Source organism: Gymnodraco acuticeps, unplaced genomic scaffold (assembly GCF_902827175.1).
Source record: "Gymnodraco acuticeps unplaced genomic scaffold, fGymAcu1.1, whole genome shotgun sequence".
NCBI lineage: Eukaryota > Metazoa > Chordata > Actinopteri > Perciformes > Bathydraconidae > Gymnodraco > Gymnodraco acuticeps.
This window is the reverse complement of record NW_022990152.1, coordinates 88,608-109,100: the sequence shown is the minus strand read 5'-3', so window position 1 is coordinate 109,100 and position 20,493 is coordinate 88,608. Positions and strand designations below refer to the sequence as shown.

General features: G+C 41.6%; 1 protein-coding gene across 1 annotated transcript in view; it reads left to right on the top strand.

Moving 5' to 3' along the window:
* si:ch211-132g1.7 (prostaglandin F2 receptor negative regulator) overlaps positions 1 to 20,144 on the top strand; it is a 51,780-nt gene extending 31,636 nt beyond the window's left edge. The window contains exons 11-15 of the mRNA XM_034217340.1: positions 2,264 to 2,383; positions 15,810 to 15,996; positions 16,221 to 16,339; positions 16,429 to 16,479; positions 17,375 to 20,144. Coding sequence (XP_034073231.1) covers positions 2,264 to 2,383; positions 15,810 to 15,996; positions 16,221 to 16,339; positions 16,429 to 16,479; positions 17,375 to 17,487 — 590 coding nt within the window. The 3' untranslated portion in view covers positions 17,488 to 20,144. The remainder of the gene's footprint in view (positions 1 to 2,263; positions 2,384 to 15,809; positions 15,997 to 16,220; positions 16,340 to 16,428; positions 16,480 to 17,374) is intronic.
* The last annotated feature ends 349 nt before the right edge of the window (positions 20,145 to 20,493 follow it).

Genomic DNA, 20,493 nt, shown 5'->3' with positions numbered 1-20,493 from the left:
CTCTTTCGTAAATTGTATTTGATGGCTTTTAGTCTGAAACATATCTTATATTCCTTATTTTAACGCCCTGGATCTGATTTTCACCGTACAGTTTTGTTGTTTATTTTTTAAAGAAGACATATTCTGCTCATCTTCAGGTGTATATCAGTACGTAGTGTCTCTACTTTAAAGAGTCCTCTCCTGCTGATGTTCAGGTGTATATCAGTATGTGTCTCTACTTTAAAGAGTCCTCTCCTGCTGATGTTCAGGTGTATATCAGTATGTAGTGTCTCTACTTTAAAGAGTCCTCTCCTGCTGATGTTCAGGTGTATATCAGTATTTAGTGTCTCTACTTTAAAGAGTCCTCTCCTGCTGATGTTCAGGTGTATATCAGTATTTAGTGTCTCTACTTTAAAGAGTCCTCTCCTGCTGATGTTCAGGTGTATATCAGTATGTGTCTCTACTTTAAAGAGTCCTCTCCTGCTGATGTTCAGGTGTATATCAGTATGTAGTGTCTCTACTTTAAAGAGTCCTCTCCTGCTGATGTTCAGGTGTATATCAGTATGTAGTGTCTCTACTTTAAAGAGTCCTCTCCTGCTGATGTTCAGGTGTATATCAGTATGTAGTGTCTCTACTTTAAAGAGTACTCTCCTGCTGATGTTCAGGTGTATATCAGTATGTAGTGTCTCTACTTTAAAGAGTCCTCTCCTGCTGATGTTCAGGTGTATATCAGTATGTAGTGTCTCTACTTTAAAGAGTCCTCTCCTGCTGATGTTCAGGTGTATATCAGTATGTAGTGTCTCTACATGTCTCCACGCTTTAATGTTCAAAAATCTCTTTATTTTTCTCATGCTGCCTGTGCTGCAGGACCTCTTTTCTGAAACCAGAGCCCAGTCTGCTCTGATTGGTTAGCTGGACAAAATCTTCTTTGTATAACGTGTTCTTGAGTGCTGCTGCCAGACCCAAGAAAGCCTGATTGACTCACTTTCAGCTCTCAGCGCTGTGACCCAGGACATATGTTTTACATGCCTCCACATTGTGTCTCAGCAGCCACAGTGCATAATACAGGAGATTGTTTGCACAAGACATCATGAATGCAGCATTCTCTGGGAAACTGTCAGAACATCTTAAATACAATCAGAGCTGTTTTGAAAGCACTGAAACCCACAGCGTGTTGAAAGCAGCTGCTACTCTGAAGCATGAATGAATTTGTAGGTCAGAGTTGGTCTTTTACAGACTGCTGCTCTCTGTTTAAGAACAGCAGAGGGTTTGTCCTACAATCCGTCGCTCTCACACTAAAAATGACATTGGGTCAGGAAGACAACTGAGGAATTCGGTGATACCCCCCCCCCCCCCCCCTCAACCTTAAGTTTAACCATCTAGAAACAATGTAGGTCCAAAGCTCTACGATAAATATTAAAATGAGTCCGGCTTGAGTGGCTACTTTAAAGAAGACATGTCAAGAAAGCAGAGTTTCCAGGATATTTATTTGCTATATTTCCTCCATACTGACTGTTAGCTCGTCCGGCTAATGCTACAGATTGGCCGCATTGACTCTATTACTCTTCTTGCGTGGTATATTTTATAATGAAGAATTAATAAAGAGTCCAAAACAACAAAACAGTGCAAGACCAACCTGAAAACCAATACTTTTTTGGGAAGCAGAACGCTAACGAGAAGGCAAATTCACCTTCAAATTCACCTTCAATCAACACAAATGTTTCTTAATTAGGGGAGTAAGTAGAAATCTACATCTTACAGCAAAACAATGGTGCATGACATTTTAGAATACCCCAAAAAACAGGCAGTATTTCAGACGAACGTGTGTTTTTTTTGTGAGTAAAACATACCACTGAACACCGTATCCTGTAGCTACTTCAGCGCAATATAGCTATTATACTATATCTGCGTTGTTTCTTCGTACTCTATGAAAAAAGCAGACTATAGTACGACGTTGAAATGCTAGGGGGTAGTTAAAAAGTGTCCGGTTTCCCCTTCAGAGCTTAAATTCTTTAATCTATTTTTACCAATCTATTTTTATCTGCACCTCAGCTGATTCCTCCTTGTAGTTTTCAGCATATCGGAGGAAATCAAAGCAATGTTCACCATCTGAACACCATTTTCTCTCCCAGTGATCTCGCTCTCCTCAGAGACCTGGAAGCAGCATTATTGTATACGTCGGGTTTTATAAAAGAATGTAAATGCATCCTTTTGATCTCAGTTGAGAGGTGTTCCATGTAATGTTGTTTTATTTCCTAAAAAGTGTATTTGTTTGGTGTTGCAGGCCCCTCCTTCTCCGTGGCCATCCAATCGGACGGCACCAATGTGTATCCGGGGGAAACGGCCAAGATGGAGTGCTCTCTCAGCGTCTCCGGATCCTCCCCGAAGACCGGAGCGCACACAGGTACTTGTTTTCCCAGTAACACTCATAAATCAGATGCTTTTTTTTGTACACACTATCGTGGAGAAACACAGCTGTAACACACACTCCAACGACCTTCTTTGTTCTTCTGCTTCGCTGCTCACCTGCCAACCTGTCGAGTGTGATGTGACTCCCGCGTCTCCAAAGGTTGCATAGATGAAAAACACTCTTATTACACACACACTCTAATTTCTTTCACTTTCCTTTGTTAGTGGTGCGACTGCAGCTTGAAATACTGGCTTTAGAATATAGTAACATCTCTATTTTACATCTAAAGCTAGCTTATAATTGTGTAAACTAGAACACAGAAAGCAATAATGGATACAAAATAACCTTTAAGTGGTACAGATGTCCCTTAAATACTCAGGTAAAGTACAAGTACCTCAAAATTGTACAGAACATCCCAGCTCTGAATATATACAAAATACTCTTAAATTAATTATCTGCAATGCGACCTCCAGCACATATTCCCTTTTTTGGATCTGCAGTAAATCCCATAACTATCTCTCCTCCCTCAGCCTAAACATCCATCCATCTTCATCCCTCCTCTTCCTCATCACTCTTTAACTTATCACATGAAATCATCCCCCAGCACCTCCCTCTGCCCATCTGTCACCCTCTCTCTCCCCCCTTTTCCTCCCTATGCGTCTTTCCTTACACTCCAACATGTGTTTTCCATATGTGTGTGTGTGGCCTAGCATTACTATACTTGTGGGGACCTAAATCTGTTTACACAGTCACGTGTGGGGACTCGCCTCCCTTATGGGGACAAAATGGAGGTCTCCATAAGGGGTATCATTAATTTTAGGGTGAAGACTTGGTTAGGTTAAGGGTAAGGGTTAGGCATGTGTTGGTTAAGGTTAAGGTTAGGATAAGTCTCCAGGAAATGCATGTAAGTCAATGTAATGTCCCCTGAAGTGATGTATACATGGTATGTGTGTGTTGCGGTTTCCTGCAGTGTTCGGACACACTGTTTTTTGTCTTTGCACCTGTGTGTGTCATGCATGTAATGTATGCCCATACATCAACATAAATGTTTCCTCGCAGCGCTGCAGGGTTCTCTCGCAGACAGATGCACCATGGGAGAAATTCCCTCTCAGCATCACAGCTGATGGGGAAGTAATGCTTGGACGTGCTCACTGTGGGGAGGAAGGAGTGATGCAGAAAGATACTGTATTATTGTGTAGCAGTGTTTTGAGAAGTTGCATTAGTTGTCAGCTTATAATAGGCACTTGTGGTCCTTAAAATAGAGAGGGAACTTATTTTGTAGATTAGAAGCTTTGGGACGGACTCATTTGTATATAAATGTAGTAAATAATCATCATGTTGACAAAGAAGTAAGCTTCAGTGAGGAACAGGGACGTTATATTCCTGTTATTCTTGTCCAATACAACTTGTTCTTTTGAGACAGATATATGTAAGAAGCAATGTAGAAAAGTGCCTCTAAATGAGGGGCTAGACGCTGATAAAGGTGAATTATTGCATCCTCTTCATTGGGCTACAGTCACTGTGACTCATGTTGTCTCATGGTGTGTGTGTGTGTGACGTGTGTGATCTGGTTTCAACGTCTCTAGCTGACTCAGTGCTGTTCAGGAACACACCTTGGCAGTGAAAGTGTATTTGTTGGCGGATGAATATGTATCTGGTGCTTTAGTGAGTATTTTTAGCTGCAGGACGGTGTGATGAAGATTCGGACATGAATGGAGCTCTTTGGCACCGCTTTAGTGTAAGACTGTCTTGTGTTAAGTGTGATGAGGTTTAGTAGTTTCATTAAGACATTTTATTGCTACCACTTTATTTAAGACGGATAAAAGCTTCACAAATAACAAGGTGATGTATTTCATGTTGTAGAAAAACGTTAAAATGTCTCTGTTAACCAACGTCTTTATTTCAGACCTTTAACCAAAAACACATTGACTTCAAGACAAAGAAACCAGAAATGCAAAAGTCATTTAATTTTGTAGAAAAAAAAGAATCCTAAACTTGTGTTAACCTCCATCTTTATTTAAGGCATCAAACTATAAACCCACTCAAAAATCATTGACTTTGAGCGAAAATATGCCGACTCATTTCAGGACTCGGTTCTGCTAATCCTGTTTTCAGTATCTTTTTCTACCAGTTCTTCATCCTCACATACCTCATTCACACCAACGGTGTTTCGGGGCCGGTTCGGAGCTGGAGCTTGAAAAGCACCGGGTTTTCCTCTTCACACCGCAGCGGAGCAGCCTCTTAGCTCCGGAATCCGGTTCGTTTCAAGCACCAAAAAATTGTCCGGCCAGAGCAAAAGCACCGCATACGTCACGCTTACGTCGAGGCGAGGGCAGGGGCAGATCAACTCCTGAACAACAACAAGAAGCCCGCGTTTTATCCAGCGTGTACACAACGATGGAGAAACTTAACAAGCTGCAGTGGTCCACTGAAGAGACCAGCTACCTACTGGGAATCTGGTCTTCCGAAGAGGTACAGAGGAAGCAGGAGCACAATCGGCCATTGTTGTTGTCAGCTGTGAGGGGTTTCCAAGCGGTTTGGCTTTATGAAGCAGGCACGCAAACGGTTACGTCATGACGCAAACGATGACGCAATGACGCAGCACCAGTCGGACTCTGGGCGGTGTGAAAAGAGCCTCCGCTAAACCAAAGAACCGGTTCTGAACCTGAAAAGCTCTAGCACGGAGCTTGAACCGGAGTTGCGTTGGTGTGAATGAGGTATTAGAGACTGGTTCAGTATTTCCACAGTAACAGAAAGTGACTCCCGGTGTCACGAGTGTGAATGGCACACAGGTAATCGACCAATTAGCAGACTAGTATCGAGTGACATGGATCAACAAAGGTGCGGCACAACAGCCAACTGCCTCTGGTGTTTTACTCACACACACACACACACACCCACACACTCTTTTACATTTTATTTGGACGTGTCAGACTGAAGGTCGAAACAGTTGTACCAGTTGAGTAATATCAGCTGTGTCATACAGAGCGTTTGAACGTCTGCTGACGTGTGTATTGTTGGACAAATTGATAAGTAACTAACTCACCTTTTGTTTCTGTGACTCAAAAGGACAGGAAGGGAATGTTGTGTGTGTGTGTGTGTTGTACATTCCTCATGGATGGCTGATAGCCCTCCTGTTGGAGCTTGTTTTATGAGAGGAATGGTGAATAATACTCACACGTCAACCCTCTTGTTTGTTAGTGAGTTACTCTTCTGCCTTTTATTATTGAAGCTTTTGACAAATACCTCGTAAGTGTGACCTTACCTGAACCCTTTGCAGAGAAACTAAACTACTTTATGGTAACGACAAGTCTGAAACTCTTCTTGAACCACAGCAGATATGTGCATTATCACCTAGACACATTGATGACATAACATATTTGAGTTTTAGCCGTGTAATGTTTGGGATTTGGGAAATTTGTGTCCATTTTGATTCATATTTTTTAAGTATGTGACACTCGCGCTTCTATTGGCTAGTTCCTTCCAGCACATTGTACGTGATTTAAGGGGCGGGACATCTCTTAGCGGTTGACTAATCACAACAGAGCCGGCCAGCTAACCAATCAGAGCAGACTGGGCTCTGGTTTCAGACAGAGGGTGAAGAGATGCTGCAGCACAGGCACTATGAGAACAGAGAGCTTTTTGAACCTTAAAGCATGGAGACATGTCCCAATAGAGACACTACATACAAATACAAACCTTGAAGGCACTTTTTTACAGATCCCATGACACATTCCTCCCTATAACCAGCTGTAGTGAACATTATAGCGAGCAGAGGTTTGTCGCAAGGCTTTTAAATGTAGCTTATGTTTAGGTTGCACTTATCACTTTCACACGTTGGTACCCTCAGCCAGCAGCTGCGTCCCTCAGAGCCTCACACATGATCACTGGCTCTCTATTCACTTTCAGACTTCAGGGGCGTCCTTTCATCACTTCCTGTCTGGAGATTGCACACCAGTCACGATATTGACACCAGAAATGAATGTGAATACATGTAAAATCAACAGCATCGCTTCTAGAAAAGACAGTTTATATATATTTTTTATATATTATTATTTTTTACTACATCATATTTAAAGAATATTCTAAAATTGGCCCAACATTGACAAATTACAACATTAAAAAACACTGATTGTGTGTGTGTGTGTGTGTGTGTGGGTGTGTGTGTGTGTGTGGTGTGTGTGTGTGTGTGTGTGTGTGTGTGTGTGTGTGTGTGTGTGTGTGTGTGTGTGTGGTGTGTGTGTGTGTGTGTGTGTGTGTGTGTGTGTGTGTGGTGTGTGTGTGTGTGTGTGTGTGTGTGTGTGTGTGTGTTGTGTGTGTGGTGTGTGTGTGTGTGTTGTGTGTGTGTGTGTGTGTGTGTGTGTGTGTGTGTGTGTGTGTGTGTGTGTGTGTGTGTGTGTGTGTGTGTGTGTGTGTGTGTGTGTGTGTGTGTGTGTGTGTGTGTGTGTGTGTGTGTGTGTGTGTGTGTGTGGCAAAAAAACGTAATGTAAAGCTTTCTCCTGAGACTGAATTCTGCACACACATATGCATGATTCAAACACTATATTGTGTGGTACTAATGTGTTATCTCAGCGTGCTGCTGCATGTGGACACACAGCATCCATTTCACTGGAATGACTGGCATGTTAGAGAAGTGTGTGTGTGTGTGGCTGCATACTTTTAAATCAGTGGTAGTGAGATGACATCACCATCTTCTTTCTGAAGCGCTCACACTGTGACAGTTTGGGTCTCTTCAACATTTCACTGTGATCCTGCAGGGAGAAAACAAAGCTTTTCCACACACACAGTGGAAGAAAACAAGGCATCATTTTGAAGAGTTCTTAAATGTAGGTGTGGTGTAAAAAGATCGTTCTAAAAATATGCTTTTACATATTAAAAACTCCCTGTTCTCAAACGGCTGTATCAGTGCGAGTCCCTCTGCTGCCAGAGATGCTTAAGCTTCATTGTTTTGGTGTTACGGCACATTTATTTATTTGGTTCAGTCTCAATGTCCTCACCAATGTTGTTTCCAGCTGCAGCAGCCAGCTGTTAGAGAGACTCTTTCAAACCGACTGTACGCTGAGGCATAGCGACTAGCTGGTCAACTAAGTGGAGCTTTTAGCAGCTAAAGAAGCAGGTTTTTTACAGGGGATTTTATAATAAAGTGAATATTGATTTAATTGAATCAGGGGGCCATGTCCATCTTGTTTCACTGCCACCATGGTTCAAATATGAATTATATAAGAGGTTTTAAACAAGGTAATGTGATGCTCAAAAGCCCATTAGCTGACATTTTTGACAGAGCGTGACACTCACTCATGCTTTCTTACTTCCAGCATTGGGAATAAATCGAACTCTAGGTCTGTCTTTTAAATGCAAACAGGATTTTTGCACCTGGTAACGTGATGCATATTTTTTAAAACAACTCTGTGTGGTAAGCTTAATGATACATCCTTCTCTCCTCGTTTCCTCCCTCCCTCTTCTCCACTCTCACCAAATTACCCAGCTGTCTTTGCAGGGCCGACAGGCAGCCGTTAATTAGCCAATCCCACGCTCCGTTAGCCGGCCGCGGAGACAGAACGAGGTAGAGGAAGAATAGGCGGTGAGATGGGAGAGAGGCAGGAGAAGGTGGGAGTGAATAGGAGGGAGAGAGTGAACACAGATTGTTAGAGGGGAAGAGAGTGAATGGAAAATGGAGGGAGAGCGGCTCGAGAACAGCATGCAAAGTTTCCTAAAGAGAGGAGAGGAAGTGGTGAAGAGCTGGTGAAGAGAAAGGAGTGAAAAGAGGACGGATAGTTGAGGACATGAAGTGGTGAGACGGAAAGACTGAATGATGCCCACTCCATTAACTGTTTTAATGCTCAAATTGGAGCCAAAAGTGTCCACAAGCAGCTTTTAAGGAAGAACATTTGAATTCAAAAACCCATATTGGTGCACACTTCCTGTTAGCTTTATGCTAATTATGTCTCGGTGCCATGCTCTCACTAGCAGGAATGCTAAATGCAGGTGATGCAACTCATCAAATCAAGCTATTTTTTAAGTTGTAGTGGAAAAACACAACTGTTATTTCTGACTTTCAAATACTGAGACGTCAAAAGAAATTCACATAAATGTTTCATGAGACTTATTCCTTAGGAGTTTATTCAGATGCTCTCGAGATTTCAGTGTGTCCTCCACATGACTGCAGAAACATCCTGTTCAGCAGAAGCCTGAAAACAACAAACCCTATTTCACCCCGGACATTTACACCGTAAAAACCGGAGCAAATGGTGGCTATCCAAACATGAAGAGAGATGGAAGAGGGGAATAAAAGCAGGAGAGGATAGTAAAACACAAATTGGAAATGTTGAGCGGATAGTGCTAACAGCAGATCGTTCTCGCTCCATTAGCTCTCCAGTTAAACAGGAAGTTAAACGGCTTCAGAGGAATCCTCTCAAACGGCAGATTTCAGAGCGATCAGACCAACGTTTTGTATCAAAACTACGACCGTTTGGTTGGAAGTCAATGGGGACGTTTAGCAGGAGAAACCCCACGAGTGCCAAACGTCAAAGGATAGTTTGTGATTGATATACGAAGTCCATATATTCCACAAGACTGAAACAACATTTGATGTAATCGTTGCTTATTCCTGATCAAATTCATCTTCGCTGCTACAATGTAGAAGTATACGTGTCGGCCTGATGAAACCCGCTTTAGTGCAAGTCATATATTCGTGTCATGTAATCAAAGCGTATAAACCAAATATAATAATTAGGGCCGGGACTCGATTAAAAAATTAATCTAATTAATTAGAGGCTTTGTAATTAATTAATCTAAATTAATCGCATTTTAATCGCATATAAATATTTGACCTGAGAACAGTGAGAAGCAATTTTTTTCACATGGATTTTAGTATACCATTAGGTGCATTCACACCAAGTACTTTTCCCACAAAGGTTCATGAGAACTTAGTTCATGAGAACAAATGAAGCCGCTGACGTCACTTCTTCTTCTTCTGCTTTGGGTTTACTGGCAGGCCACAAACCACTTCACGGCGTATACTGCCGCCCAAAGTCCCCGGCCGGAAGTCCCCGGAGTTGGGGACTGGCTTCAGTAGAAGCTTCTGGGACTCCCAGCAGCTTCTACTGAAGCCTTCCGAGTAAATCGCCAGAACGCCGACACCTCCTCATCTCCACCGCTCCCATGTTTTATTTTGTGTTGCCATAAGTTAGTCTTTCTGCGTTTCTGCGCTGGGCTAATGCTAATGCTAATGCTGCTAATGCGAGGATAATAAAATGGCGGCTTCACCAAACTTTTTGGGAGTTTTACGGGGCGTGGTTTGCAATCCGCCCAGCCAATCAGAAATATAGCTCTTTTCTCACAAGAGAGCCGTACGAAAGTCCCTGCTCTCTAGCAGCTCTCTGCTCTCTAGCAGGGACTTTCGTGGGGGTAAAAAGGTTCTCATGAACTAATTTTAGTACCGGCTCTTTTTGGTGTGAACCATAGACTGTATGGTGTGAACGCGATAAAAGAGGCTAACGTCCACGCTAGCTTCCACGCTAGCTGCTATATGTTTTGCATTGAGGTGATACTTGAGGCTTGATGTGCTGCGGTGATATGCGAATTCCTTTTTGCATAATTTGCACACAACCGTGCTCTTATCGACGCTTCCATCCGTCCGTTTTTTAAAACAACATTTCCCACTGTTGTTCACTGTGGTTTGTTGTTGTCTGAAGTCATGAACGTTAGTTGGTGCTCCAGTATAATCGGTACGCCTGAAACTCATCCAGTGAGAAACGTTCCGCGGTGCAAAAATAAGTGCGATTAAAATGCGTTAATTTTTTTAACGCGTTAATTTTTGTGTAATTAATTAATCTTAATTAACGCGTTAAAGTCCCGGCCCTAATAATAATATCAAATAAAATCGGCGTTCAGTAACTGGAGGTCTTGCATCGGTCTCTTCCCAGTGGCTCAGTGTGTGTGGCTAAATGTTGTTTTTATAGTGTTTAGTATTCCTCTCTAGCAGAGCTGTCCTGCTTTATGGAGCAGAGAACACACACACACACACACACACACTGTTTCATTAGAAGCACTGCTGGTAATTGTCTGTGTGTGTGTGTGTGTGTGTGTGTGTGTGTGTGTGTGTGTGTGTGTGTGTGTGTGTGTGTGTGTGTGTGTGTGTGTGTGTGTGTGTGTGTGTGGTGTGTGTGTGTGTGTGTGTGTGTGTGGTGTGTGTGTGTGTGTGTGTGTGGTGTGTGTGTGTGTGTGTGTGTGTGTGTGTGTGTGTGTGTGTGTGTGTGTGTGTGTGTGTGTGTGTGTGTGTGTGTGTGTGTGTGTGTGTGTGTGTGTGTGTGTGTGTGTGTGTGTGTGTGTGTGTGTGTGTGTGTGTGTGTGTGTGTGTGTGTGTGTGTGTGTGTGTGTGGGGATTAATCCAGAGAAATCCAATCAGACGTCTTCATTTCCACAGACAGCCATTTTAGTTTTATTATCCCAGACAGGAGCCAGATATTCTATTAGAAGTTCCTCCTCCAACCTCCACATCTCCTTCCTCCTGCTCACTGAACACTCTCTGAAACAGATGCTTTGTTCAATCCAATGTTGGTCACTTAAAAACGAAACTACCTGAGTTGTATAAGTGAAAACACGTCTAAAATTCAATCAGTTTCAGTTTCTTTAGTGAGATTTTTGGTTGGTTTGATGGCATTAACACAATCAATCAATCAATGTTTATTTATATAGCCCAATATCACAAATGTTACATTTGTCTCAGTGGTCTTCACAGTGTGTACAGAATATCAGTATGACAATACGACACCCTCTGTCCTTAGACCCTCTGTCCTTAGACCCTCTGTCCTTAGACCCTCACATCGTACAAGGAAAAACTTCCAGAGAAAACCCACAGTTTAAAGGAGAACATGGGAGAAACCTCAGGGAGAGCAACAGAGGAGGGATCCCTCTCCCAGGACGGACAGACGTGCAATAGATACCGTGTGTACATCGAAAAGATAATACATTTTACAGCGTAGGTAGTCCAAAAGTTTGGAAATGCATGTGTGTATAATAGGAAGATGAATCCACGAGGATATCCATCCAGGACCTATGATCCAGGACCACAGCCACGACTCAAGATCCAGGGCTCGCGATCCAGGACTCAGGACCACAGCAACATGATCATCCATGACTCCGGATCCCGGCGTATATAGACACCAAAAAGAAAGACATTTGGGGAAGCTGGGTTAATCGGAACATGAGTACACGGGTACAGACAGAGAGAAGAGAAGTAAGGTGTCCCCTGACAGTCTAAGCCTATAGCAGCAAAACTAGGGGCTGAATCTAATCAGTCCTAACTATAAGCTTTATCAAAAAGGAAGGTCTTAAGCGCACTCTTAAAAACGGATAGGGTGTCTGCCGCCCGAACACAAACTGTAAGCTGATTCCACAAATGTGGAGCTTGATAAGAAAAGGCTCTTGAGTAAACAAGAACAGAAACAAAGAGGACGGTAGTTTAAATAGACATTGGGAAAACCGTTTACGCCGCAGGAGGAGCAGGAGTATTAAAACAATGGTCTCTGGTGAAGCACTGGTAGATGGAAAGGGTTGGAGCCGAACACAACGTTTATTCCAGATATGAGGAGCGTTAAAACTCAAATCTGCTTCTGCATGTTTTATTCTAACCCTGGAAACAACCTGGGATGTGAAGTATGCACACACATGCTTGACCTGATCTGAGTACTTCTACTTTTACTCAAGTACAAGATCTGAGTACTTCTACTTTTACTCAAGTACAAGATCTCAGTACTTCTACTTTTACTCAAGTACAAGATCTGAGTACTTCTACTTTTACTCAAGTACAAGATCTGAGTACTTCTACTTTTACTCAAGAACAAAATGTGAGTACTTCTACTCTTACTCAAGTACAAGATCTGGGTACTTCTACTTTTACTCAAATACAAGATCTCAGTACTTCTACTTTTACTCAAATACAAGATCTCAGTACTTCTACTTTTACTCAAGTACAAGATCTGAGTACTTCTACTTTTACTCAAGTACAAGATCTGAGTATTTCTACTTTTACTCAAGTACACAATTTGAGTACTTCTACTTTTACTCAAGTACACAATTTGAATACTTCTACTCTTACTCAAGTACACGATCGGAGTACTTCTACTTTTACTCAAGAACAAGATGTGAGTACTTCTACTCTTACTCAAGTACAAGATCTGAGTACTTCTACTTTTACTCAAGTACAAATCTAAGTACTTCTCCACCTCTGCTGTTCTCTCTGTAGCTGTGCAGTAAGGCCGTTCACACTGGCGTATCAAGTGTGTTTGAGAGGTCAGGAGTTCATGTAGGGAGGTGTGTGTGGGGGGGGGGGACAGCTGTACTGGTGGGATCAGATACCCGGGGGGGGGGGGGGGGTCTCTGCTGATACTACACGCTCCCCAAAGACGCAGCTCCATCACATCGCTGAGGGCCTCCTGCTGATGTTTGGCTACAAGATAAACACAATAATCTCCTCGTCCACTTAGTATTCTCAAATCCTCGTCCCTCTGCGCTCGGAGAACAAAGAAAGTAGAGGACGAAGGCTAACTGAGGAAGAGGAGGCTTTTCTAATTATAGCTCCCGTTCCTGGAGTTAGGGTGTCGTCTCTGAAACAAGCCGAGTTGGTGCATCAGTCCTGCAGAATTATGCAAAATGCGCCTTTGATCATTAGCCGCGATGTCAGCCGCTAACCCGGAGTTATCGGAGAAACACTCAGGCAGTGTTTAAATGACGTGATTATATAAGAATATAGTCAGGAGATTATATAAGGGATTAAAATAGTTTGCATAGACGGCCTGTCATCAGTAAATGTATTTAAATGTGCTACTTGTTATTTCTACCTACTAGTAAATGCATATTTTAATGACAATACATCTTAGTTTTTGAAGGGAAATGTTGCAGAGAATCCTGCACAAAAACACGTTGAAACTGCTCAAATTTTAGGATTGGGTGATTTTTTTGGGGGGCTCCCTTTCCTGTAGTGTTATATAGGTTTGTTGTGCATTAAAGCATGGAAACAGGTCACATTAAAGGCACAACATACAAATATAAACCTGAAAATGAGCATAATATGTCCTCTTTAAGGTAAAACAACCAAAATATAGAGGATATAATAACAAATGAACTATTAAATCTTATTGATTTGCCTTTTAAAATGACATTTTCTTACTTACTGTATATCTATTCGTTTGAAACGCTGCCTTGATTATATTATATATCAATACAAATATATTCTTCGACAATATTACCTCAATAGTATAATTCAATGCCGCAGTTCATATTATGAAAAACACATTTAACCCTCCTGTTATCCTTCGGGTCAATTGGACCCCATTCAATGTTTAACGTATAAAAAAAATGGTTCACATTATTTGTTTTACTGTATTTCATGACGTTTCCTAATTGAGTGAGGACTAATGGGTTAACATCAAATGAACATGAAGATCTTTCTGAAATGTCCTGTATGCACTTTGTACGCATCGGTGTTCCTTGGGGTCAATTTGACCCCAGGCTGTTTTAGTAGTATAACGCATATCAATGTTAATATTTTACAAAATGTGTGTTGATTGTGTAGGATGATATTGAGGTGACTATTACATGCAAATACATCATTGTAAAACAAAACTACCCTCTGCTTTAGTTATTGGTCCTTTAACAACATCAAAAAGATCTAACTTTAACATTTTATTTCAGTCAGTGAGATTTTATGGTGATTGATATATTTTTCGATAGTCGCATTATAGGATTTCTGGATGTATAAAGGGGTCTGTAGGGGGGACGGTTGGGGTAATGTTTAATTTAAATGGTTATTTAGGTAGTCAACTAAGATGCCTAAAGCACCAGAGACATACATGTTGGTTACAATGTGGAATATGATCATTGTCTTGAGTTTTAAACTACCGGGGTCAAATTGACCCCAGAGGGTAAAGGGTGTTCAAGGTTCTTTATTAGTCATACAACCATAGCTCAAATGGTAATGCTAACCAAAGTCCCAGGCTTCTCCATCAGTGCAACACAATATTACAGAAAATCAGAAAAATATAGTGCAAGTAAATATTAAAAGTAACGGAATAGTTTAAAAGAAAAAGTGAAATAAGAGTCTATATGCAAGCTATTTGAATGATATATTAGGAAATAGATACATAATGACTAAGTAGCAGATGAATGTTATGGATGTTGTTACAGCAGTTCAGGTGTTTAACAGTCTTATGCCTGTGGGATGAAGCTGTGAAGGGTGTAAAGTAAATCTGAGGATAACAGGAGGGTTAAAAAGCTCATTCCTGATTGGATTCCTTCAGCAGCAATGAGTGATGGATCAAATTTAGATTTCGTCCTCTTGTGGCCATAAAGCGTCACATGCACTTGACACAGTTTCCAGTTCTGATCCATATAGAGAATCTGAACCAGAGCCAGGTTATTACTGCTGCTCGTAGTACTACAGAGTTTTAATGATGTAGCACTTCAATGTTAAAGCCATTAAAGAGAGGGAGAGAGAAATTGAGATGTGATTCATTACTCTGCAGAGGGGGAGTCTTCCTCTTCATTATTTTCTCCTCCGTCTCCCTCTTTTTCTGCCATAATTGTGTTTTCTTTAATCATCATTTGTCTTTTTCTGCATGTTTTTGTTCTTTTATTTTTTCCTCTGTCTTCTGTTTGTCTCCTAAACAACGGAGGGTGACTCAGGCTGCATGGGGCTGTGAGAGAGTGTGTGTGTAGGTGTAGTGATAATGGTCCCTCTCTCGCTGACACACTAATGACTAGTTTGTGCTTCTCTGTCTGTCTCTCCGCTGCCTGTCTCCCTCTCTCTCTACGTCTTGCTCTTGGAAATAATTAGCTCGCTCGCCCCCTCTCCAAAGATTACATCTATTATCACAAATTCTCTCTTGTCCCTGTTTTCTTTCTTTTGTCATCACTATCCTCATTTCGCTCCCTCGCATGTCCGTCTTTTCTTCTGTCTTCTTGGTGGGAGAGGCAGCAGCATGTTACAGATGTGGTGATAATGGAGTTATCGTGTCGTCATTAGTGGAACATTTGCACAGCTTTGAACCGCCTGAACATCACGCTCTGTCTCCCTCGGTCGTCTTATTGTAATGTGTAGAGTAACACTGTTAAGGTTTTATCACAGCACATGTGAACGCACCCCAATGCAACATTTGATCCAAATCATTTAATATAAGTAAATGTAACACAATGTGCTTCTGACCAAAAAGGACTGTATGAACACTTATTAGATTACAATTCAATTAAAAAGTGGGTCTTAAGTTGCCTCTTTAACAATATGTAGTAGTTTGTAGCAACACAGCTGCAGTTCATTAAGCTCATTAACCCGATGAAAGTATTTCATTACACCGAGTAGATCTGCCTCGCCTTGATCCCAGCTGTTCCTTTAACACTATCTTGTATTTATTTATTCTTTTAGATGACCTGGCGTACGAGGTGCGTTGGTTTTTCACACGGCTGCGCGGCGGACAGACGACCAATCAGATTGCCAGCGTGGACCGCTTCGGCGTGGTGAGGAAAGACGACCGAAACTTCTCCAGCGACATCTCCATCGAGCGCACAGACACACACACCTACCTGCTGAACATCCACGGCACTCAGGACAGGTGAGGAGGGGCATTATGGGTAACAGAGTTCATAATCCAAGTACAAGTAACTCAACATTTTACTTTTTTTCTGCAGAATGACTTCCTAAAGTACATGTATCTTCTGTTCTGTTGCTTTAGTGGGATTTAAGTGCAGGACGTTGACTTGTAGTGAAGTAAATGGACAATAAAGTCTTGTTAATTGAATACTAACTGTGTGTGTGTGTGTGTGTGTGTGTTTTCAGTGACAGTGGAGAGTATCACTGCGTGGCCACTCCCTGGTACCTCTCCGCCTCCACAGGGTCCTGGACTCAAGCCGGAGAGCTGACCTCGTCCCGAATCTTCCTCACAGTCAAATTCGCTGGTGAGATAACAGATTCATTTACACAAGTTGAATCCACAAGTGATCACACTGTCAGATTTTACATTATTTGTTTCTCTCTCCTTCTGCAGTGTGGGAATCCCTACAGTTACCTCTCTTATATGGAGTATCCGCCTCAATAGGTAAAGTATACTTTCATGTGTCAGGTGTCAGCTTAAGACTTTTGTTTATTAAGATATTGCTTTATATGATTTAACTTAAATCAGGGGGTAAAAAATCAAGGTTTATGTGCTGTTTTTATCAAAGTAAAGCTGCAAAATGTCACTGAAAATTAATTTTGTTGGTCACTTGTCTCCCTGACTTGACGTCTAGCTGACGGTGCAGGCTCGTGTTATTTAGGACACGGACAGCTGCCAGTGCACAGTGGATTTAAATAAGACAATAATCAGAGTGTGTTTAATCTTAATTATAGCCAAAAACAATCTATAAAAGATGGTTTAATTAGCACTGGGCTTGTAAAAGGGCTGGGAACATCCTTAGTTGCTGTTCAGTCTTAGTTTAGAGGCATCCGTTGTGTCAGGGGTTGATTTATTCATACTACTGCGAGCTGGAATATTGATTCTCGTCACACTCTTACTGTGTCCAAGTCCTGCAAACATCAATAATTAGTGAGACATCAGAAAATCATGTGGTGGTACTTTATGGGGCCCGGAACTCAATTTAGACCCTGGCAATGTCATTTATACAGATGAGAGCAGATAACAAACAGGAAATAAGACAGGTAACATCCGTATGATAATTGACCTGACAATGGTCGAGTGCAAGAGACCAGAAGGTTGCCAGTCTTAAGTATTAAAGGTGTGATCAAATTAGGACCGATACATTCAAACTGCGGGAGAATAAAACCAGAGAAGAAGTTAATATACTGAAATGAGACTTAATGATACATTTGCTACAACAGTAAAGACATTATAATGATGCCACAGACTGGCCCCATGTGTGCTGTGTGTTTGAGTTGTATTAATAGCAGTATAGTTGCTAACACCCCCCATGTGTAACCGTGTGCTGTGTCTCCAGGTGTGGGCCTCTTCTCTCTGGTCTTCGGGCTGGTTTGCGCCCACTGCTGCTGCCGTAACACCATGCACACTCCTCGCTCACGCAACAAGCTGATGGACCTGGAGATGGACTGACACACAGTTTCCCCCGCACCCACACACTGCAGCGCTCACAGGAAAACACCCCTCACACACACCAGACACACGCCCAAAGACGATTTCTGGGACACCAAGTTGTTTCCAAGCGACGGACGTTGGGAGTAAAACAAACCTGACTTTAGGAGGTGTTTCTTCAGCTCTGCAGTGGAGGAGCAGGGGGATTTTTTTACAAGCAGCAATGGGACTTCGATTTCTGTGAAGATCCGTTGAAATCTGTGGCGCTTCCAGTGATTTTTCTCACCGAGATATTTGCTCCCTGTTAAGACCATAGCACTACAAGAAACTTTTTTTGAGGTAACACTGCCACTTGGGAATAAGGACCACTAAACCTGCCTCTAGGGATAACAAATGAAGCGCACATGCTGGACTATTTCTTCTTCTTCCAATGCCAAGAGCAACCTGTCTTTGTTCCCTGTTGAAGTTTCTGTTTTGGAGGAAGCACAGACATTTTCTCTTTGGGCTCATGGAAGTTGTTATGCATCAGCGCCTCTGCATTTCCTTGTTTAGTCACAAAGTTATTTTGTATTTGCAGAGACTGGTGGTTTATGCAGCCTGAGCCTTATTGCTGTCACGGAGTAAACGCCAACGTGTCTCCCTCATGAGAGGTATTGCACTTCCACCCCAGAGTATTCCTACCTTAACAAAAAGGATGAGATTTACTTTTATTCTCTACTCTAGTTTTTTGAAAATTAAGAGATTTTAAAAAGACATTTTTAAGCTTTACGAGGAGATATGCAGTTAGTGTGTTTGTGTGTGAGATATACTGTACGTGGTGCCAATATTTCAAATTATCGGAGGTGCGCTCGCTTCATATCGCCGGGTCAACACTTGAACTGCCGCTAACAGTGGCAACAGCAAGCACTCTTCTTTTATAGATATTCAGAAATGTATCCTGCTGTTTTTATCAGTCTCGTGTGTGTTTGTGCGAGTGCCGTGAGACAAAGAGTCGCATGTACTGTTTTATAACGACAGAGTGGTGTCAACACAAGCCTTTTCCTGGGTTATATGTTAGTGACATGAACGTCTGCAGATCTCTCAACCTAGCCGTCACTTAACTGGACTCTCATGTCTTCCAGCTGTGAGCAACATGAGTATATTACTTCCTTTTTTACACAGGAAAACCATGCATGTTCCCAAGTGTCACTTCTGCTCTTTAAAGGAATAGTTAAACATTTTGGAGAAGCTGGTTATTTGCTTCAATAAGAAGATCAATGTCATGCCTGTGCATTAAGTACAGAGTGAGACTCCAGGTGTGGTTAGCATAAAGACAGAAAGCGGGTGCAAACAGCTAGCCTAGCTATGTCAAAAGCTTATGAAAATATGTCTTGGTCTGGATAATGGTTAAACTGTCCATCAAGGAAAAATGTTTTAGCATGTTAGCAAGATAAAATGTGTTAACTAGGTTGGTATTGAAATACTGCGTCCAGTCTTTATGCTAACTAGACTAACAATAAGAGCAGATCAGCTCATTTCCCAAAATGTTCCACTATTTTATAAACATCACATGACTTGAATGAGTTCAAAGGGTAGTTAACATTTTAATACATCCTCCTGTTTTCATTTTAATTAAGCTAGGCTACCAGTCCCCAACTATTTCAAGCCTTAGAGCTCAACAAATTGCTAACTATCTCGAAACATAACCAGAAAATGATCTGAGAGGTTTCGTCTCTTTGATTGAAAAGTTTTCCTTTGCACTTAGCAGCCAAAACAAAAGCATCTGATCGGCTGTTCCCAACATCAATGAGCATCTGTTGAGTCTCTGAGGTGTTTTTACAGCAAACGGATGAATTGTTGTATCATGTTGACTGCTGTGTGAACACACACTCACAGATCCAGCGACAACACACACACACAAAGTGTCCAACACCCACACACAAAGTGTCCAACACCCAGCGGGGTCCAAACGGCCCGTTAGTGACAAGATGAGCCAGGCTGTCCCTCATCACTGAGCTCTGTTTGGTTTTTAAATAGTTCTAAAAAGTATTTTAAGCAACTGAATGAGCAATATCAGGCTGTAGTCAGGTCACAGCTCGTATTAAGATGTACTCTTCATAACATATTCTACCCAAGTCAAAGTTTATTACGAGGGTGTTTTCTGATTGGACGTTACATATTCAAACCATCACTCTGAAATTGGCCAGTCAGCCAATGCAGAATTGTATCCAATCAGGACAAGATGCCCAAATCCATAAATATCTCCCCTTATGATACTCAAGTGTTATTCATAGCATAGCATCCTACAATTAAAGCGATAGCAATATGTTCTTCAGTTAGGGACAACAAGGGGTCAAGCTGAGACCCTTTTGAGGTGTTTGGTCTTGATTGATGACAACAGTTACTTCAGAAACTTCCAATAATATAAACAGATCTGTGTGTGTGTGTGCCTCTCTGTTGCAGTGTTCAAATTGGTTTTAACATTATAATTAACACACACACATTTACACAGGTGAATAACAGGGCTTCGGGCCAAAAGCTCACACACACACACACACACACACACACAGGTAGCATCGATACACACCACTGAACATGCCACTGCAAGGTTTCCCCAGTGTCCTTTCATTTTCTCATTTGACTGCAATGAGTATGATGAATCATGTTTTTATTTTAAATAAATAGATTTGTAAGATGTATTCATTTTGTATATTGTTTGATATGTTCTGATGTAAATGGTGTTTTTCTTATAACAAGAAGCAAATGATGCAGCGCAAACATTACTCATGTTTCCGGCGTGTTCTCATTCATATATTACTTTTCTAAACCCTTGTTCGATCATGAAGACTTTCACTGAGAAAACCCATTTTTTGCGGCAAAAAGCATTGAATTTCTTTCCAAAACAAAGCTTTTTTTAATCAAACGCACTGCAAGCAAAGGCATCAAACGGTCACATTGTGCAAAACAGGTTGAGCTTATATTTACAAGGCTCATAAAACAACACATATAAACAGTTTACTTATAATGTAATCATATATCTGAGCTAGC